Below are 13,631 nucleotides of genomic sequence, written 5' to 3'. Positions count from 1 at the left end.
ACAAATTATGTCAGTCTTTCTGTCTATTATTTTTCTCCTCTAGAAGTTAAACAACAAGCCAGTAGATTGAGGGATTAACTATAAAAACAAAATGTTTATCTACTTTTCATGTTAATATGTACTGTTCATATCACCAGCAGCTAATCATCGTTCTAGAATGGGCTTTGTCAGTCCTTCCTCTTTGTCGGATTGTCTGCGTCCACTCTAAAACTGTTCCGGATGTACCGTTTGTGTGCTTTTTGACCAATAGCTTACACTTTTCCTATAGATTCAAAAAGAAAACAAAAATGTATACACGGACATTTAGCGTGTTGCGTGGTTAGTGGGAAACCTGTACAAAGCATTAAAACTGGGCAGTGCATATATTGTCCAATATGTAAATCACGTGAACACACCTTGTACTTATTTAACAGTTTTGAATACTTGAAAACGATATAAAGTTGCTTTGTGATTCATCTCCTGGGCCTCTTTTGCGTAGAAGTGCTGCACAGCAGGAGTCCCAATTTGTGTTTCGGAAATAGAATAAATACAAAGTGCATAGTTTTCCATTCACCTGACCTTCACTTGTTACACTTTGACCTTACATCTCCAAAAACTCACTGTTTGTTTTACACACGATGCAGACAGTCTTTAAAGAAGACGACAGGAGCTTGTTTGTGTGGGTAATCTTTGTGCGGAGGTCATTGGTGTTGGACCGGAGAGAGATCTTGCTCACTCACCATCTCTGTTTATTTTTCAGGCCAAATGTTTTTGACTTTAGTCTTAAAGTCAAGGTTTTGTACAGGTTCTTCTCCACCAAACTGAACCAAGTGTGTTTTCTAGACCTTGCCCCCCCCTGTGACACAGTCATGCTGGAACAGAAAAGAGCCTTCCGCAAACTGTTCCTCTGAAATAGGAGCCATATAATTGTCAAAACATTTTTGTAAAAGATGCAGTTGTAAGGAAATGTAGGTGAACCCTTTGGAATTACCTAGATTTCTGCATAAATTGGTCATAAAATGTGTTCTGATCTTCACCTAAGTCACAACAATAGACAGTCTGCTTGAATTAATACCACAAAAACAATGTTGTCATGTATTTTTATTGAACACACCATGTAAACATTCACTGCGCATGGTGGAAAAAGTAAGTGAACCCTTGGATTTAATAACTGGTTGACCCTCCTTTGGCAGCAATAACCTCAAACAAACATTTCCTGTAGTTGCAGATCAGACCGGCATAACGGTCAGGAGGAATTTTGGGCCATTCCTGTCTCAGTTTAGCAATGTTCTTCGGATGTCTGGTGTGAATTGTTCTCTTAAGGTCATGCCACAGCTTCTCTATTGGGTTGAGGTCAGGACTCTAACAGGGCCACTCCCAAAAGTCTTATTTTCTTCTGTTAAAGCCATGCTGTTGTTAATTTAATTCTGTGCTTTGGGTCATTGTCCTGTTGCATCGCCCATCTTCTGTTGATGCCCCCTCCACCATACTTCACATTTGGGATGAGGTTTTGATGTTGGGGTGCTGTGCCTTTTTTTTCCTCCACTTAGTGTTGTGTTCCTTCCAAACTACTCAATTTTGGTTTCATCTGTCCACAGAATATTTTGCCAGTAGTGCTATGGAACATCCAGGTGATCTTTGATAAATTTCACACGTGCGGCAATGTTTTTTTTTGGGGGGGGGGGGGGTGTAACAGTGGCTTCCTCCGCGGTGTCCACTGTCCTCCCATGAACTCCATTCTTGTTCAGTGTTTGGCGTGTTGTAGATTCCTCCACAGAGATGTTGGCATGTGCCAAAGATTTTTACTGACACTCGAGGATTCTTCTTCACCTCTGAGCATTCTGCGCTGCGCTCGTCATCTTTACAGGACGGCCACTCCTAGTTAGAGTAGAAACGGTGCTGAACTTTTTCCATTTATAGACAATTTGTCTCACTGTGGACTGATGGGCTTTTATACCCCTTTTCTACCCAAAGAAAACTTGTTCGTTCAGCGTTAGTTAGTCCAGTTAGTTAGTTAGTTAGTTAGTTAGTGCCTATTTAGTACTGAACAAGTTTTCATGAAAAACGTGTTTGGTTCTCCACCGGCAACGAGCCAAGTAGGAGCTGCGTCATTATAAAGCGCCCAAACGTCACTTTACGTCGACGTTTACCCAAGAGCGCCTGCGCTATTATTATAAATAATAATAATAATGCGCTGTATGCATCTGCTAGGCAACTTAGCATAGCATCGATTACACTTGTATTTTTAGTATATAACAGTCAGGGGCATGCAATCAGCAACCTTATCTCTTTCTCGATCATTGTAGATGTTGTAGCTTTGCCCCCACCACGTTCAATCTCATCTCATTGGACTCCAGATTGCTGACTTCTGACTCCAATTGGCTCATTAGCCTAAGGAAGGCATGTCCAGCTCCGGGCCTGGAGGGCCGCTGTCCTGCCTGTTTTCCAGCTCTCTCGCCTGCAACACACCTGATTCAGGTGATCAGCTCATCAGCCAGCTCTGAAGCAGCATTAGAACGACCCTGATTATTTGAATCAGGTGTTTTGCTCCGAAGAGAGCTGGTAAACAGGCAGGACATCGGCCCTTGAGGACCGACTTTGGACACCCCTGGCCTAAGGGTTCACATACTTTTGCCACCTTGCGCTGTGTTAATAAACAAAACATGAGACCGTATCAATGTTTGTGTGGTATTTGTTCAAGCAGACTGTGTTCGTCTATTGTTGTGACTTAGATGAATATTAGAACACATTTTATGACCAATTTATACAGAAATCCAGGTAATTCCAAAAGGTTCACTTACTTTGCCATGCAACTGTAAACACCATAACTACTTAACCGAAATATAAATCATGATTTCAATTTTGACTTCTCTTGATTTTAAAACGTTCTAATCGAAGAAAAAGATCAACCTGCACAGCGGCGCGGTGCTTTTGCAAATTCCCGACGTTGTGAAAATAACCGGAATGCACCAAATTGCTTGCCCAGCAAGCGTGTAGCGGATTGCGATTCCGCAGTCCCTAAAATTGCTTTAAAGATGTTCAATGACACCCTAGTTGGAGCTTACTGGAAAACTAAAAAACAACAAAAGAATTACACACATCATATATGTAAAAACGTAACATGCTTCCTTTTATTAAATCGCCAGCGCAAATACCAAAGTCAATGTAGGATCCCATTGAAATGCTCATAACATGAAATTGGCATTGACTTCCGAAGTGAAAGTCATTCAAAGAACAAATATTCAGATATAAATGTTGTGGGGGTACTCGAAGGCACACACTCTTCATAATCTCTGAAAAACGGTTTATATTAATACTGTAGATCCAAATCGCAAATTCTGCTCTCATCCGATGTACGCCATCCATGCACAGCACCACACTGCCCCGTAGAGGCCAAAACGCGCAGGAACAGTGGTATGTGTTTTTTGTTTTTCACTTATTCTTATTTTACTTTCTAACTAATTTATTGTCCGTTCAGATTACATTTAAAGTTGAGTTTTGAAGGATTCAAGAAATGCTCCTTTCGTCAAATATTCAAAGATCCAAGGACTTTTATTTGTCATACCAACACACATCTACTCATGACATGGCACAAAATACAATCACCGAGATCCCAAGTTAGTCCATTAAATCCTAACACTTGTGAAAATAACACAAGATAAAATAATAAATAAAACCAATTGGGGGGGGGGGGGGGTAATGCTTATTCCAGCCGTTAATGTATGCACAGATGCAATGCGTACAAAGTGTAGATGTAGCAGAATGAAAATGCAAGAGGCTTGAATTTCACATGATATTTACAAAGTCCGTTTTTTTAGACAAAAAGAGTGAAGTGTTTAAGCGTGCAAGGATGAATGAGCGCGAGACTATGGTTATATTTTTGAGAAGTTGAGTTGTAGTGGTTGACCAAATCTTAACATTTTAAATAAATTAATGGTGATATCAATCTCAATCAAAATAATCGCGATGATAGTTTTCCATAATCGACCAGCTCCAATAATTACAATGTGGCCCGCAACAAAACTGACTTTGACACCCCTGGTTTAGAGAATGGATGGATGGATTAAGGTGTCAAACTCAGGTCCTGGAGGGCCGCTGTCCTGCATGTTTTCAAATGATCAGATCATCACCAAGCTCTGCAGAAGCCTAACATTGAACCTGTTCATTTGAATCAGGTGTGTTGCAACAGGGAGACATGGAAAACATGCAGGACAGCGGCCCTCCAGGACCTGAGTTTGACACCTATGGATTAAGTGGAAAGAATTTGAGGTCCCGTGCGTAGACAGTTGACTTTAACATATACGACACGCCCGCTTTGGGATCTGTGCCTGTGGCCACTTAAAAGTTATGAGGGGGCAAGCATGATGACCTAATGATTAGGGCGTTTCGTGTGTGGACGGCAAATTGACCAACACAACGTCGTAGTTACGAGGCAACTGTGAACAACATTTCACATTTTATGTTGTTATGAACGAAACGTCCCCCCGAGTCTTCCTTGTTGTTAGCACACGTTTGGGCATTGTTAAAAAAAAGTCAATCTCGTGAAAATTGGTCAATGCTTTTTCATGGAACGTTGCACCCCCGCCCCTAAAATGCCCATATGTAGACGCGTAGATTAGTCGTGCTGCTCCAGAGCTCTCTGTGGCGCTATAATTTGTTGCGTACCAGTTAACCTTTAACTCCATATTTTCATCCAATCAGAAGCGCAGCACTAATGTCGTTTATCCAATCAAATGTGACGGAGCTACATTTAAAACAGGCTGCGAATTCCGGTAACAGACGTTTTAAACGAATTTTGCCAGTAGTTTTAAAAGGCACTTTTAGCTATGTTTTAATTGCCGTGTTAAGTTTATAGTTTGTGCTCCCCCTTTTGCAGCCATGTCGTCCATGGAAGTCCGGAGTGTGGTAAGAAAAACAAAATATTTAAAGCTCACCTCAACTAAGCGAATGCTATTAAATTTGGTTGTCGTAAATGTACCTGTACTTTAACTTAAACATTTTTAAAATGTATTTTAGCAGCTTCCAGTGACTGATAACCCCCCAAAGATGACTAAACCAACAGGAGCTGTAACGAGGCGAGCTGCTCTCGTCGAGCGAACCAATGTGCTCGTGTCAGGAGTCAACATAAAGGTAAGGTCGAACAGCAAAAGTGAATGGTCGTCCACCTTTGGTCTACTCTCGCGCTTCTGTGTTACGATTCTGACATGAGTTTTACTTTGTGGCTGCAGTCACAAAAAAAAAAGACGTAAATAAAATTTGTGTTTTCAAAGCTATGGCAACAGAATGCAGTATGTACTTACTAGTATAGTAAATTGTTCTCCCATTTCCATTCTTCTATCAGGCATTTTACAAACAAGTTCTTGTTTGTGAACGGAAACATTCTTGAATAGATCAATGCATAAACTTTTACGAAGAACTTTGTGCATTGTTTGAGCAATGTGTTTCGTTATTAAATGCCTTGCTTCAGGGCTTGCATGTAATCTAAATACAAATATGTCTCATGTTAAGAAAAAGGCAAATGAGTCTATAATATAACAAGGCTTGCCCTGCATTTATTGAAGGTGCACTGCAACTTTTATTTGAAGGGAAATCGGGTCCATCTTTCTTGGCCGAATGTAAAACACAAAATGAATTTGTCGACAGTTGTTGAACTCACTCTAGTATTGGTCGTGAAGCCACAAAATAAAATGTGCGTTTGGATTATAAACACAATTGTACCATGTACATGCATGGTTAAGAAATATAAAGATCAGATCACGTTTTTTTTTTAATCCCACAAATGGTCTGTAGTCCAGTGATACAGTTGATAGAGTAATAAAGGTATTACATGAGTGCCAATATGAATGGTGCAATGATTTTCTGTACAACTGTTATAGTATTGTATTCTACCACTGTTTGATACTTTGCACATTGTCTCACAGTTGTCATTGGGTGGTACCACCGCACAACGTTACACTTGCATTACGGAATGTCCTTCCAGACTTATTTGTCATGTCCTTGTTTGTGATGATACTAGTGCAATATGTACTACCGTAGACAAACTCCTTGTGTGTTCTACCTACTTGGCCAATAAAGATTATTCTGATTCTGATGAAATTGAGTCAACTGTCTTTTTCTTTTTTCTTTTTTTTCTCCCTCTACCTCACTGCTTCACTCCAAAACTTTGTCTCCAGGAAAGGGGACATGCCAAAGCAACTGGAGTTCGGAAAGTCAATGCCGTTGCTCCATTTCAAGTTAAGGCAGCAGCAGACCCACTTCTGGTTTCAGAGGAATCAACTGATGTGTCCATGAAGGAAGAGGAGGAGGTGGAACTATGCCAGGCTTTCTCCAATGCACTGCTCCCAGTGGATGATGTAGATGAGGATGATGCCAACATGCCCCAGCTGTGCTCCGAATACGTAAAGGACATCTACAGATATCTGCACCAATTGGAGGTAATCTTTTCTCACCGAGTCCACTTTGTTGCACGATGTGATGCCTGACATGCTGTGTCTCGTTATCCTTTTGCATAGGTAGAGCAGCCTGTTCATGCCAACTACATGCAGGGTTATGAAATCACCGACCGCATGCGAGCTCTTCTTATCGACTGGATGGTTCAGGTTCATTCCAGATTCCAGCTGCTGCAAGAGACCTTGTATCTCTCTGTTGCAGTCCTTGACCGGTTTCTCCAGGTAGGAGCTATCTCAATTTTTAGTATCGTGGACTTTTGTAACTCCAAATTGGTCATCCTGCTGCCCCACAGATCCAGCCAGTCTCTCGTAGAAAGCTGCAGCTCGTCGGTGTAACTGCAATGCTGGTTGCCTCAAAGTATGAGGAGACTTATCCTCCGATAGTGGGAGACTTTGCCTATGTCACGGACAGCGCGTTCACCAATGCTCAGATTTTGGAGATGGAACAACTGGTTCTAAAGAGCCTCAACTTTCAGCTCGGACGTCCGCTTCCGCTACACTTCCTCAGGAGAGCTTCAAAAGTGGCCAATGTGAGATTTGTAGTTACTGATTTGCTCAAATGTCCAAACTGCAGTTGGAACAGTTCGGTGTCTGTCAAATGTCCACTTGGACAGATCCACATGATGATGAATGTCTTACTTGGGCACTTGTTTTCATCCAGTCTGATGTGGAAAGGCACACGCTGGCCAAGTATCTGATGGAGTTGACACTCATTGACTACGAAATGGTGCATTATCGCCCTTCTGAGATTGCTGCAGCGGCTCTGTGCCTCTCTCAGCTGCTGCTGAATGAACTCCCTTGGGTGAGTTGGACAGTTGTCTGCAATTTTACCCATGAGAGTAGAGGACCAGAGATGTGTTTAGGCGTACTTGATTGAATGGACTCCTCTTTCATAAATGTTTGTTTGCCTTCCTACAGTCAACCACACAGGAACACTACTCGACATATAGCGAAGCCCACCTGAAGCCCATCATGCAGCACATCGCCAAAAATGTTGTGAGGGTAAATGGTGGGAAAACTAAATTCCAGGTGAGTGGCTGGTGAGCACAATGAACGCGACAAGAGAAACGTGAAAAGTGCTTCTCTCTTGGCAGGCTGTCAAGAACAAGTACTCAAGCAGCAAGTTGATGAAGATAAGCCTGATTCCACAGCTCAATTCACCGCTTATCAGCAACCTGGCAGCCTGTCTTGATGCCCCTTGATTTAAAAAAAAGTTTTATCCCCCCCCTTTTTGTTTTTAACTGCCACATGCACTTTCTGAATTTTAAACCCCCCCCCCTCCTTTTTTTTTTAAATTAAATAACCAAGTCCTGGATTGGGAGTTCTTTGTCTTGAGAATGCATGCTCATGTGCCACTGCTCCTCTTTATGACATTAAAGTGACCAGTTGTCGATGCACTGTATATGATTTTTTTTTTTCCCATTAGTATTTCACAATCTATCAAAAGAATGCCCCTTTTAATGGCACCTATAGGTTTTGAAACATGGCAGGCCAATGTATTCAAATATGCCTAGCCTAACATTTGTACTAAATGTGGAATCTTGTTCAAATATGCAAACCTGGCAACGGGCAATTTGGATGTCTGCTTAAGCCTGCCTGCATGTAACGCAGAATACATTTCAGCGAATGACGGCCCCTAAACTTCTGAGCGCATGATGGCCAGATGTAAACTTAGGAGAAGTGTATGCATACAAAACTGACTTCTTTTGTTTTAAATACAAAACACATTTCTATAACTCATTCACTCCCAAAGACATATTTGTCTTTTCACACTCCACATGTTCAACCCCAGATACTTTTTTTTTTTCTTCTCAATTTAGGGTAAAAAAAAAAAGGGTCTTGAATTGGCTGGTACTCAATGAGTTAACATGTCTTTTTCACTTGAGGCTGTACAGTGGTTAGGAATGTTCAGTTGATTTAAAAGAAGAAAAAGTGGGAATTCTGGACAGCACGCCCATGACCCTTGAGGATAAGTGATTCAGATAATGGATGTTTTTCAGCCTCTTCCTTCATGGACCACTTGGTGCCCATCTGGGGCCTTGGTGCATCGCACCGGTGGCACCATCTATTTACGCCACTGTTCACTCCGAATTTGCATACAAGGACTCTAACAAAACGAGCAGTTTCCATTTTGTTTTGTCTACTCTAAACTAAAAAAAAAAAACCACTTCCGGGGACCAAGTAAGCCAAATATACCCACACAGAGTGAGGATTTATTTTTGTGGATAATGACGCTTTAGACCAGGGGTGTCCATTATGTCGATCACGATCGACCAGTAGCTCACGGACTGATCGCAAGGAGTGTAGAGGAAATAAACATTTGTCTACCTCTGTGCATGTTAGTAATGTACTTATTGTGTACTGAAGTGCTCAGCAGTCTGCAATTGCAGCTTGTGATCAGAGCTGTTACGCTATGTCTTTTATTATTCTCATTCAGAGTTTGTTTCATCTGCATTTCACCGATGGCACTGGCAAAGAATGGGAATCTGGAGCGTAAAGAGAAGCATTTTAAAACGGTACGCGTGAGCTGCGATAGTAAACAGGCTGCAAAAGTGCGTCGCATGCATCCGCGTCAGGTCTCCCACTAAGGTCGGCAGGAAATCCTTTTCACAAACTCAACTCTTTTTTTCTGCTTTATTTTTCTGTTTGGTTCATCTTCGGGGCCGTTATAGCCGTTGCTCATCATGGCATGCGTGTGTACGAGCGTGCGCGGTAAGGAGCCGATCGCGGGAGGTTGGTTGAACGAAAAGTTGATTTTAGGTCAAAAAGGTTTGGGCACCCCTGCTTTAGACAGAGAAGTGGTCCACTCGAACATCGGTGTGAGGCGCGGGGCCCCTCTTATTAAAGAGGGAACGTGCAACGGCATTTTTGAGCCATTGATAAAAACATGAAGTACAAGTACCGTTCCAGCATGACTGATGTTCATTCAGAGGTGTGTGGACAGCTTGCTATCAGCAGCTGCCATCCAAACTCCATCCCATGGCTGTTTCCATTCTGTGCAAGTCTTCAGAGTAAAGTAAGGACAGAAGGATGGTTGTTCTTCCTAAAATGTTGTATTTATTCTTAACTGTTCCAGTTTTCCTTCCAAAATCTTGCAACTGTCCCTAGGGTGTGAAAGGCAGTTCTTGAAATAGTCTTGTTGGCTGGCTCTATATAAATTCCCACATTATTAATGGGCGGCAAAGTTATCCAAATTAGTTGAATGGGATAAATTAGAACCCCAGGAGAGCGGTGTGGACTCATATGGAACAATATTCATGCCTTTCAACCTGTTTGGCTTCGCTGTTATGTGCCCCAATAACCTTAGCATATATATTTTCAGTCCTAATTTAAATTATGCCTCCTCTGATGAGAAAAAAAAACCCATAAAAGGAGCTCTGTTTTGAAGTCTCACTTAATACAATATGACACAATATACACAATATGACAATGTTCTTAATAACACCTCTTCTGCAGAAAATCCAGCTTTGACAAATAATTTCTTCCCATCTTTTCAGTGTAATAATGTAAATAATAAAACAATAGTCTCGCAAGGATTTTACAAAGTAATTTAACAAAGAAAATAAAATTACCCCAGCCTTTAGTTTTCTTCCTCATAATTGTTTTGGGGGTTTTTTTGCGCAAAATGTCAGTAAAATTAAACACATGCTAATTGGTCGCGTGAAAACCAATTAAAGCCGGACATTTTCATAAATTTAAAAAATCCTCGCGGACGCCCCAGACAGTGGGTAAGAAAAGGGAAAATGTCTGAGCAAAAGAGGACCTTTGGCCAAGCTAGTTAATACTTCTCTAGCGAACGCAGCTTCGCATAGCATGTTCCAGAGCACATCTAAATATTTAAGCGGTGGCCGCGTTTGAGTTTTTATGTGAGTGATTATTGTGAGAAATGTGTCAAGCGTAACAGTCACTGCTGGATAATTTGTGAAATAAGGCCTCGCATCCAGCGCAGCAGCCATTGATGGCACTTGTTTTTATGAATGACACAAAACGCTTGCTTATATGAAAAGTAAGATTAAAATGTCTTTACTTTGAATTTAGTATGGTGTTCAAATATCAATTTTGACAAACTCAAGTGTTATGTAGGGGTGTCCTCATCACTGTTGGATGGGGAGGAAAAAAAAGTGTGTGTGTGGGGGGGGGGATTCCCCAGTGTAATCGATGGAATACAGTATTTGAAAGGATAACTGATTCCAAAAACATTCGTTTGGAACAGGCCAACTTGCAACATTTCTTTAAGACAAGACAATAACTTAAATTCAGTCTTGAAACAATGTTCATGCATGAATCCGTTTCAGAAGAAATACAAAGAAAATGGCCCTCTTAATTATGAGAGGAATGAACAGTGCAGCTGCTAATGGAGCAGACTTATTATGTTTTCTTACACTGTTATCTTGTTTGTTTTGTTTTCCTATTTGAGTACAGGTATTATTGAAACCGTAAATTCAATCCAGTAAGGGAATTGTATTGTTGGAACAGGGGGATGGGATTAAATCAATTACCGTATGCTTTTTCCCACTCCTTTTGAGCATCCATCCATCCAGTTTCCGATCCGCTTATCCTCACAAGGGTCACAGGGATGCTGAAGCCTGTCCCAGCCGTTTTCTGGCAGGGGGACACCCTGAACCGGTTGCCAGCCAATCGCAGGGCACACAGAGACGAACAACCATCCACCCTCACACTCACACCTGAGGACAATTTCGAGTGTTCCATTAACCTACCACACATGTTTTTGGAATGTGGGAGGTAACCGAAGTACCCGGTGAAAACCCACACAGGCAACGGGGAAAGAATGCAAACTCCACACAGGAAGGCCGCAGCCAGAATCAAACCCTGCACCTCTGCACTGTAAGAGGAACGTGCTAACCAGTCGACCACCGTGCTGCCCGTCAACTGTTCATTCACTGAGGTCATTGAGTTCAGCCTTCATCTTACCACCTCTGGTCATTCAGTCATCAATCCTGAGCATCACTTATCTGTTAGACAACTTGTGTGAAGCCCGAGCCATGGCTGAGAAACTGTTACTTGCTTTGTTTGTTGCCTAACATGTGCAGTTACAATCCTAAACAATGAGGCATTGAGTGTTGCTCTGTGATCTCAACTTTGTGACATTGGAAGCTACAGAATTACACCATTTAGAATGTGACTGTGGCTCACGTTCTCTCCACCACTGACTGTATGTGGTGTGAGGGGGGCCTATTGTTGCGTTCAGACCAACTCTGACCTCACCACTACGACTAGCACCGCCCGCCCCTTTGCAAACAGGTCAGTCAATATTGAATGGTGTGAGCCGCTCAAGTAGGACAGTGACCGTGCAACAGAATAGGATTGACAGAAAAAATATATGATTTTTGTTGGGGGAGTCACTAATGGTTATTTTTCATTCTAATGTCCATTTTAATATAATTTTAGCAGTAAGGGGAAAGTCTTTATTCCACTCTTTTTATCTTAATCATTTTAAGTGATGAATGCTGTTTGACAATCTTTGCGGTGACGACGAAGCATTTGATCTTTTATCTTATCTTTATCCTCATTAACCAAAGAAATTCACCTATGATCAGGATTTAAAAAAAATATTACTACTATGCTGAAAAGTTATTAAATGTTTTTATGACTACTGGGGTGGATTATTGCTTTCTCTTCGCAGGCTCCTCCAGCAAGTTGCCAGAGTGCCTTACCATAACACTAACAATAATAATGATAAAAATACAAAATATTTCCCCAGTGCTAGCTTCACTGTAATGGCTTCTTCTAACATTTAGAACTGAATTTAAAGTCCTTTATTTTCTCCTACAAAGAACCAAGTGAGAAGGCAGTATCATACCTTAAATTGCTTGTGATGCCGTAGCAAACTATCAGAGCACAATGTTTCCAAAATTAACATTGACTGTACTTATGGTTCTTCGAATCTGAAAAATCGTACGGGAGGTAGAACCATCTTCCAGGTATGGTCCTGGAGACAGACAGTCTCTTGCTATTTAAGAGCAAGCTTAAATAATTCCTTTTTGATAAAGCTGTTGGTCAGGGTTGATTTATAATCAACTCAGCTACTTGAGTAACTTACTGTTCTGAGTTTCGCAGGTTGGCTGAACAGTTGGACAGACATTTTTTTCATTTTACTTGTATTAACGTGACAGGTGTCAAACATTTGTGGTCTTATTCCGGTAATGTGATGGGTGTGGGACATTGGGTTGACAGTTATGGCATCCCTCACTGATCGCCACACTCTCCCAACCCAACCAAGGCTGATATACAGCTCCAAATCACGTATTAGGTCTGTTTGAGGTCTCTTTCGTAGAGGGAGTTTTCCTTGCTCATGTGGTGTTCACTGTGTCTTGTAATGACACAATATTGTATTATACAATATTCGTTACAATCGTATAAAATCCATTTCACAAAATGTAAATGCTGTAGGGAGACTCCTCCGGAGAGGTGGGTCCCATTAAAGAGTAACATTAAACTGAGGGTATTTTACGACTTTGATAGAAATAAGGGCACTCATTCACAGATAGATAGATAGATAGATAGATAGATAGATAGATAGATAGATAGATAGATAGATAGATAGATAGATAGATACTGCAGATAGACAGAGATTTGTGCGTGTGTGTACTGAAGTCTACTAATTCCAGACTGCAGGGGCGTCAAACTCGTTTTTACATCTTTCTCTCGGTGGGCCAGTAAGACAGTGAAGCTGGATGAATGTTTACGTAATCATCTCATCGTATTATAATTTATACATAACAAACTGATATATTACTAATTTTGAAATCACTCAACTGTTTGTTTGTTTGTTGCTCAATTATTGTTCAAGTGGCAGCTCCTCTTGTTTTTTGTTGAGAGGGAAGAAATTTCATCTGTGCTGTATGTTCCACATACAGTACATTTGACAATAAAGTTTCTCCAATCCAATCCAATCCAAGTGAGTGTCAACAGCGTAACAAAATTATTGCTAACTGTCGGTGTTATTAAAGACATATGATAATTTGACATTTAAGTACAGATGACACACATGATCTGCTTTCGCCGGCCACATAAAGTGACGTAGCTGGCCGGATCTGTCCCCTGGGCCTTGACTTTGACATCGTGCTATACTTTATAGTGATTAGAGTCAAGGGAATGAATGAATGAATAAATATTCACTGTGACACTGTGAATAGTGTTTAAAAAACATCTGAACTAATTACATTTTCATTTTCAAAATGA

The 13,631-nt window shown here is 41.1% G+C and overlaps 1 protein-coding gene across 2 annotated transcripts; it reads left to right on the top strand.

Moving 5' to 3' along the window:
* The first annotated feature begins 4,741 nt into the window (after positions 1-4,741).
* ccnb2 (cyclin B2) lies at positions 4,742-7,830 on the top strand. Of its 2 annotated transcripts, none has more exons than XM_086106557.1 (8): positions 4,742-4,884; positions 4,996-5,109; positions 6,153-6,413; positions 6,492-6,650; positions 6,722-6,958; positions 7,090-7,230; positions 7,347-7,457; positions 7,523-7,830. In XM_086106557.1, the coding sequence occupies exons 1-8, from the start codon at positions 4,858-4,860 to the stop codon at positions 7,628-7,630; spliced, it is 1,158 nt and encodes a 385-aa protein (XP_085962683.1). In that variant the 5' UTR covers positions 4,742-4,857; the 3' UTR covers positions 7,631-7,830. The 2 variants fall into 2 exon arrangements, with proteins under 2 accessions (XP_085962683.1, XP_085962684.1); XM_086106558.1 differs by having other exon boundaries at positions 4,749-4,884; positions 4,999-5,109.
* Positions 7,831-13,631: the final 5,801 nt, after the last annotated feature.

The sequence above is a fragment of the Hippocampus guttulatus genome, chromosome 3 (assembly GCF_054856545.1).
Source record: "Hippocampus guttulatus isolate MCC_2025c chromosome 3, RoL_Hgut_1.0, whole genome shotgun sequence".
In the NCBI taxonomy this organism is placed as follows: Eukaryota; Metazoa; Chordata; class Actinopteri; order Syngnathiformes; family Syngnathidae; genus Hippocampus; species Hippocampus guttulatus.
This window is presented reverse-complemented; position numbering and strand designations above follow the sequence as displayed.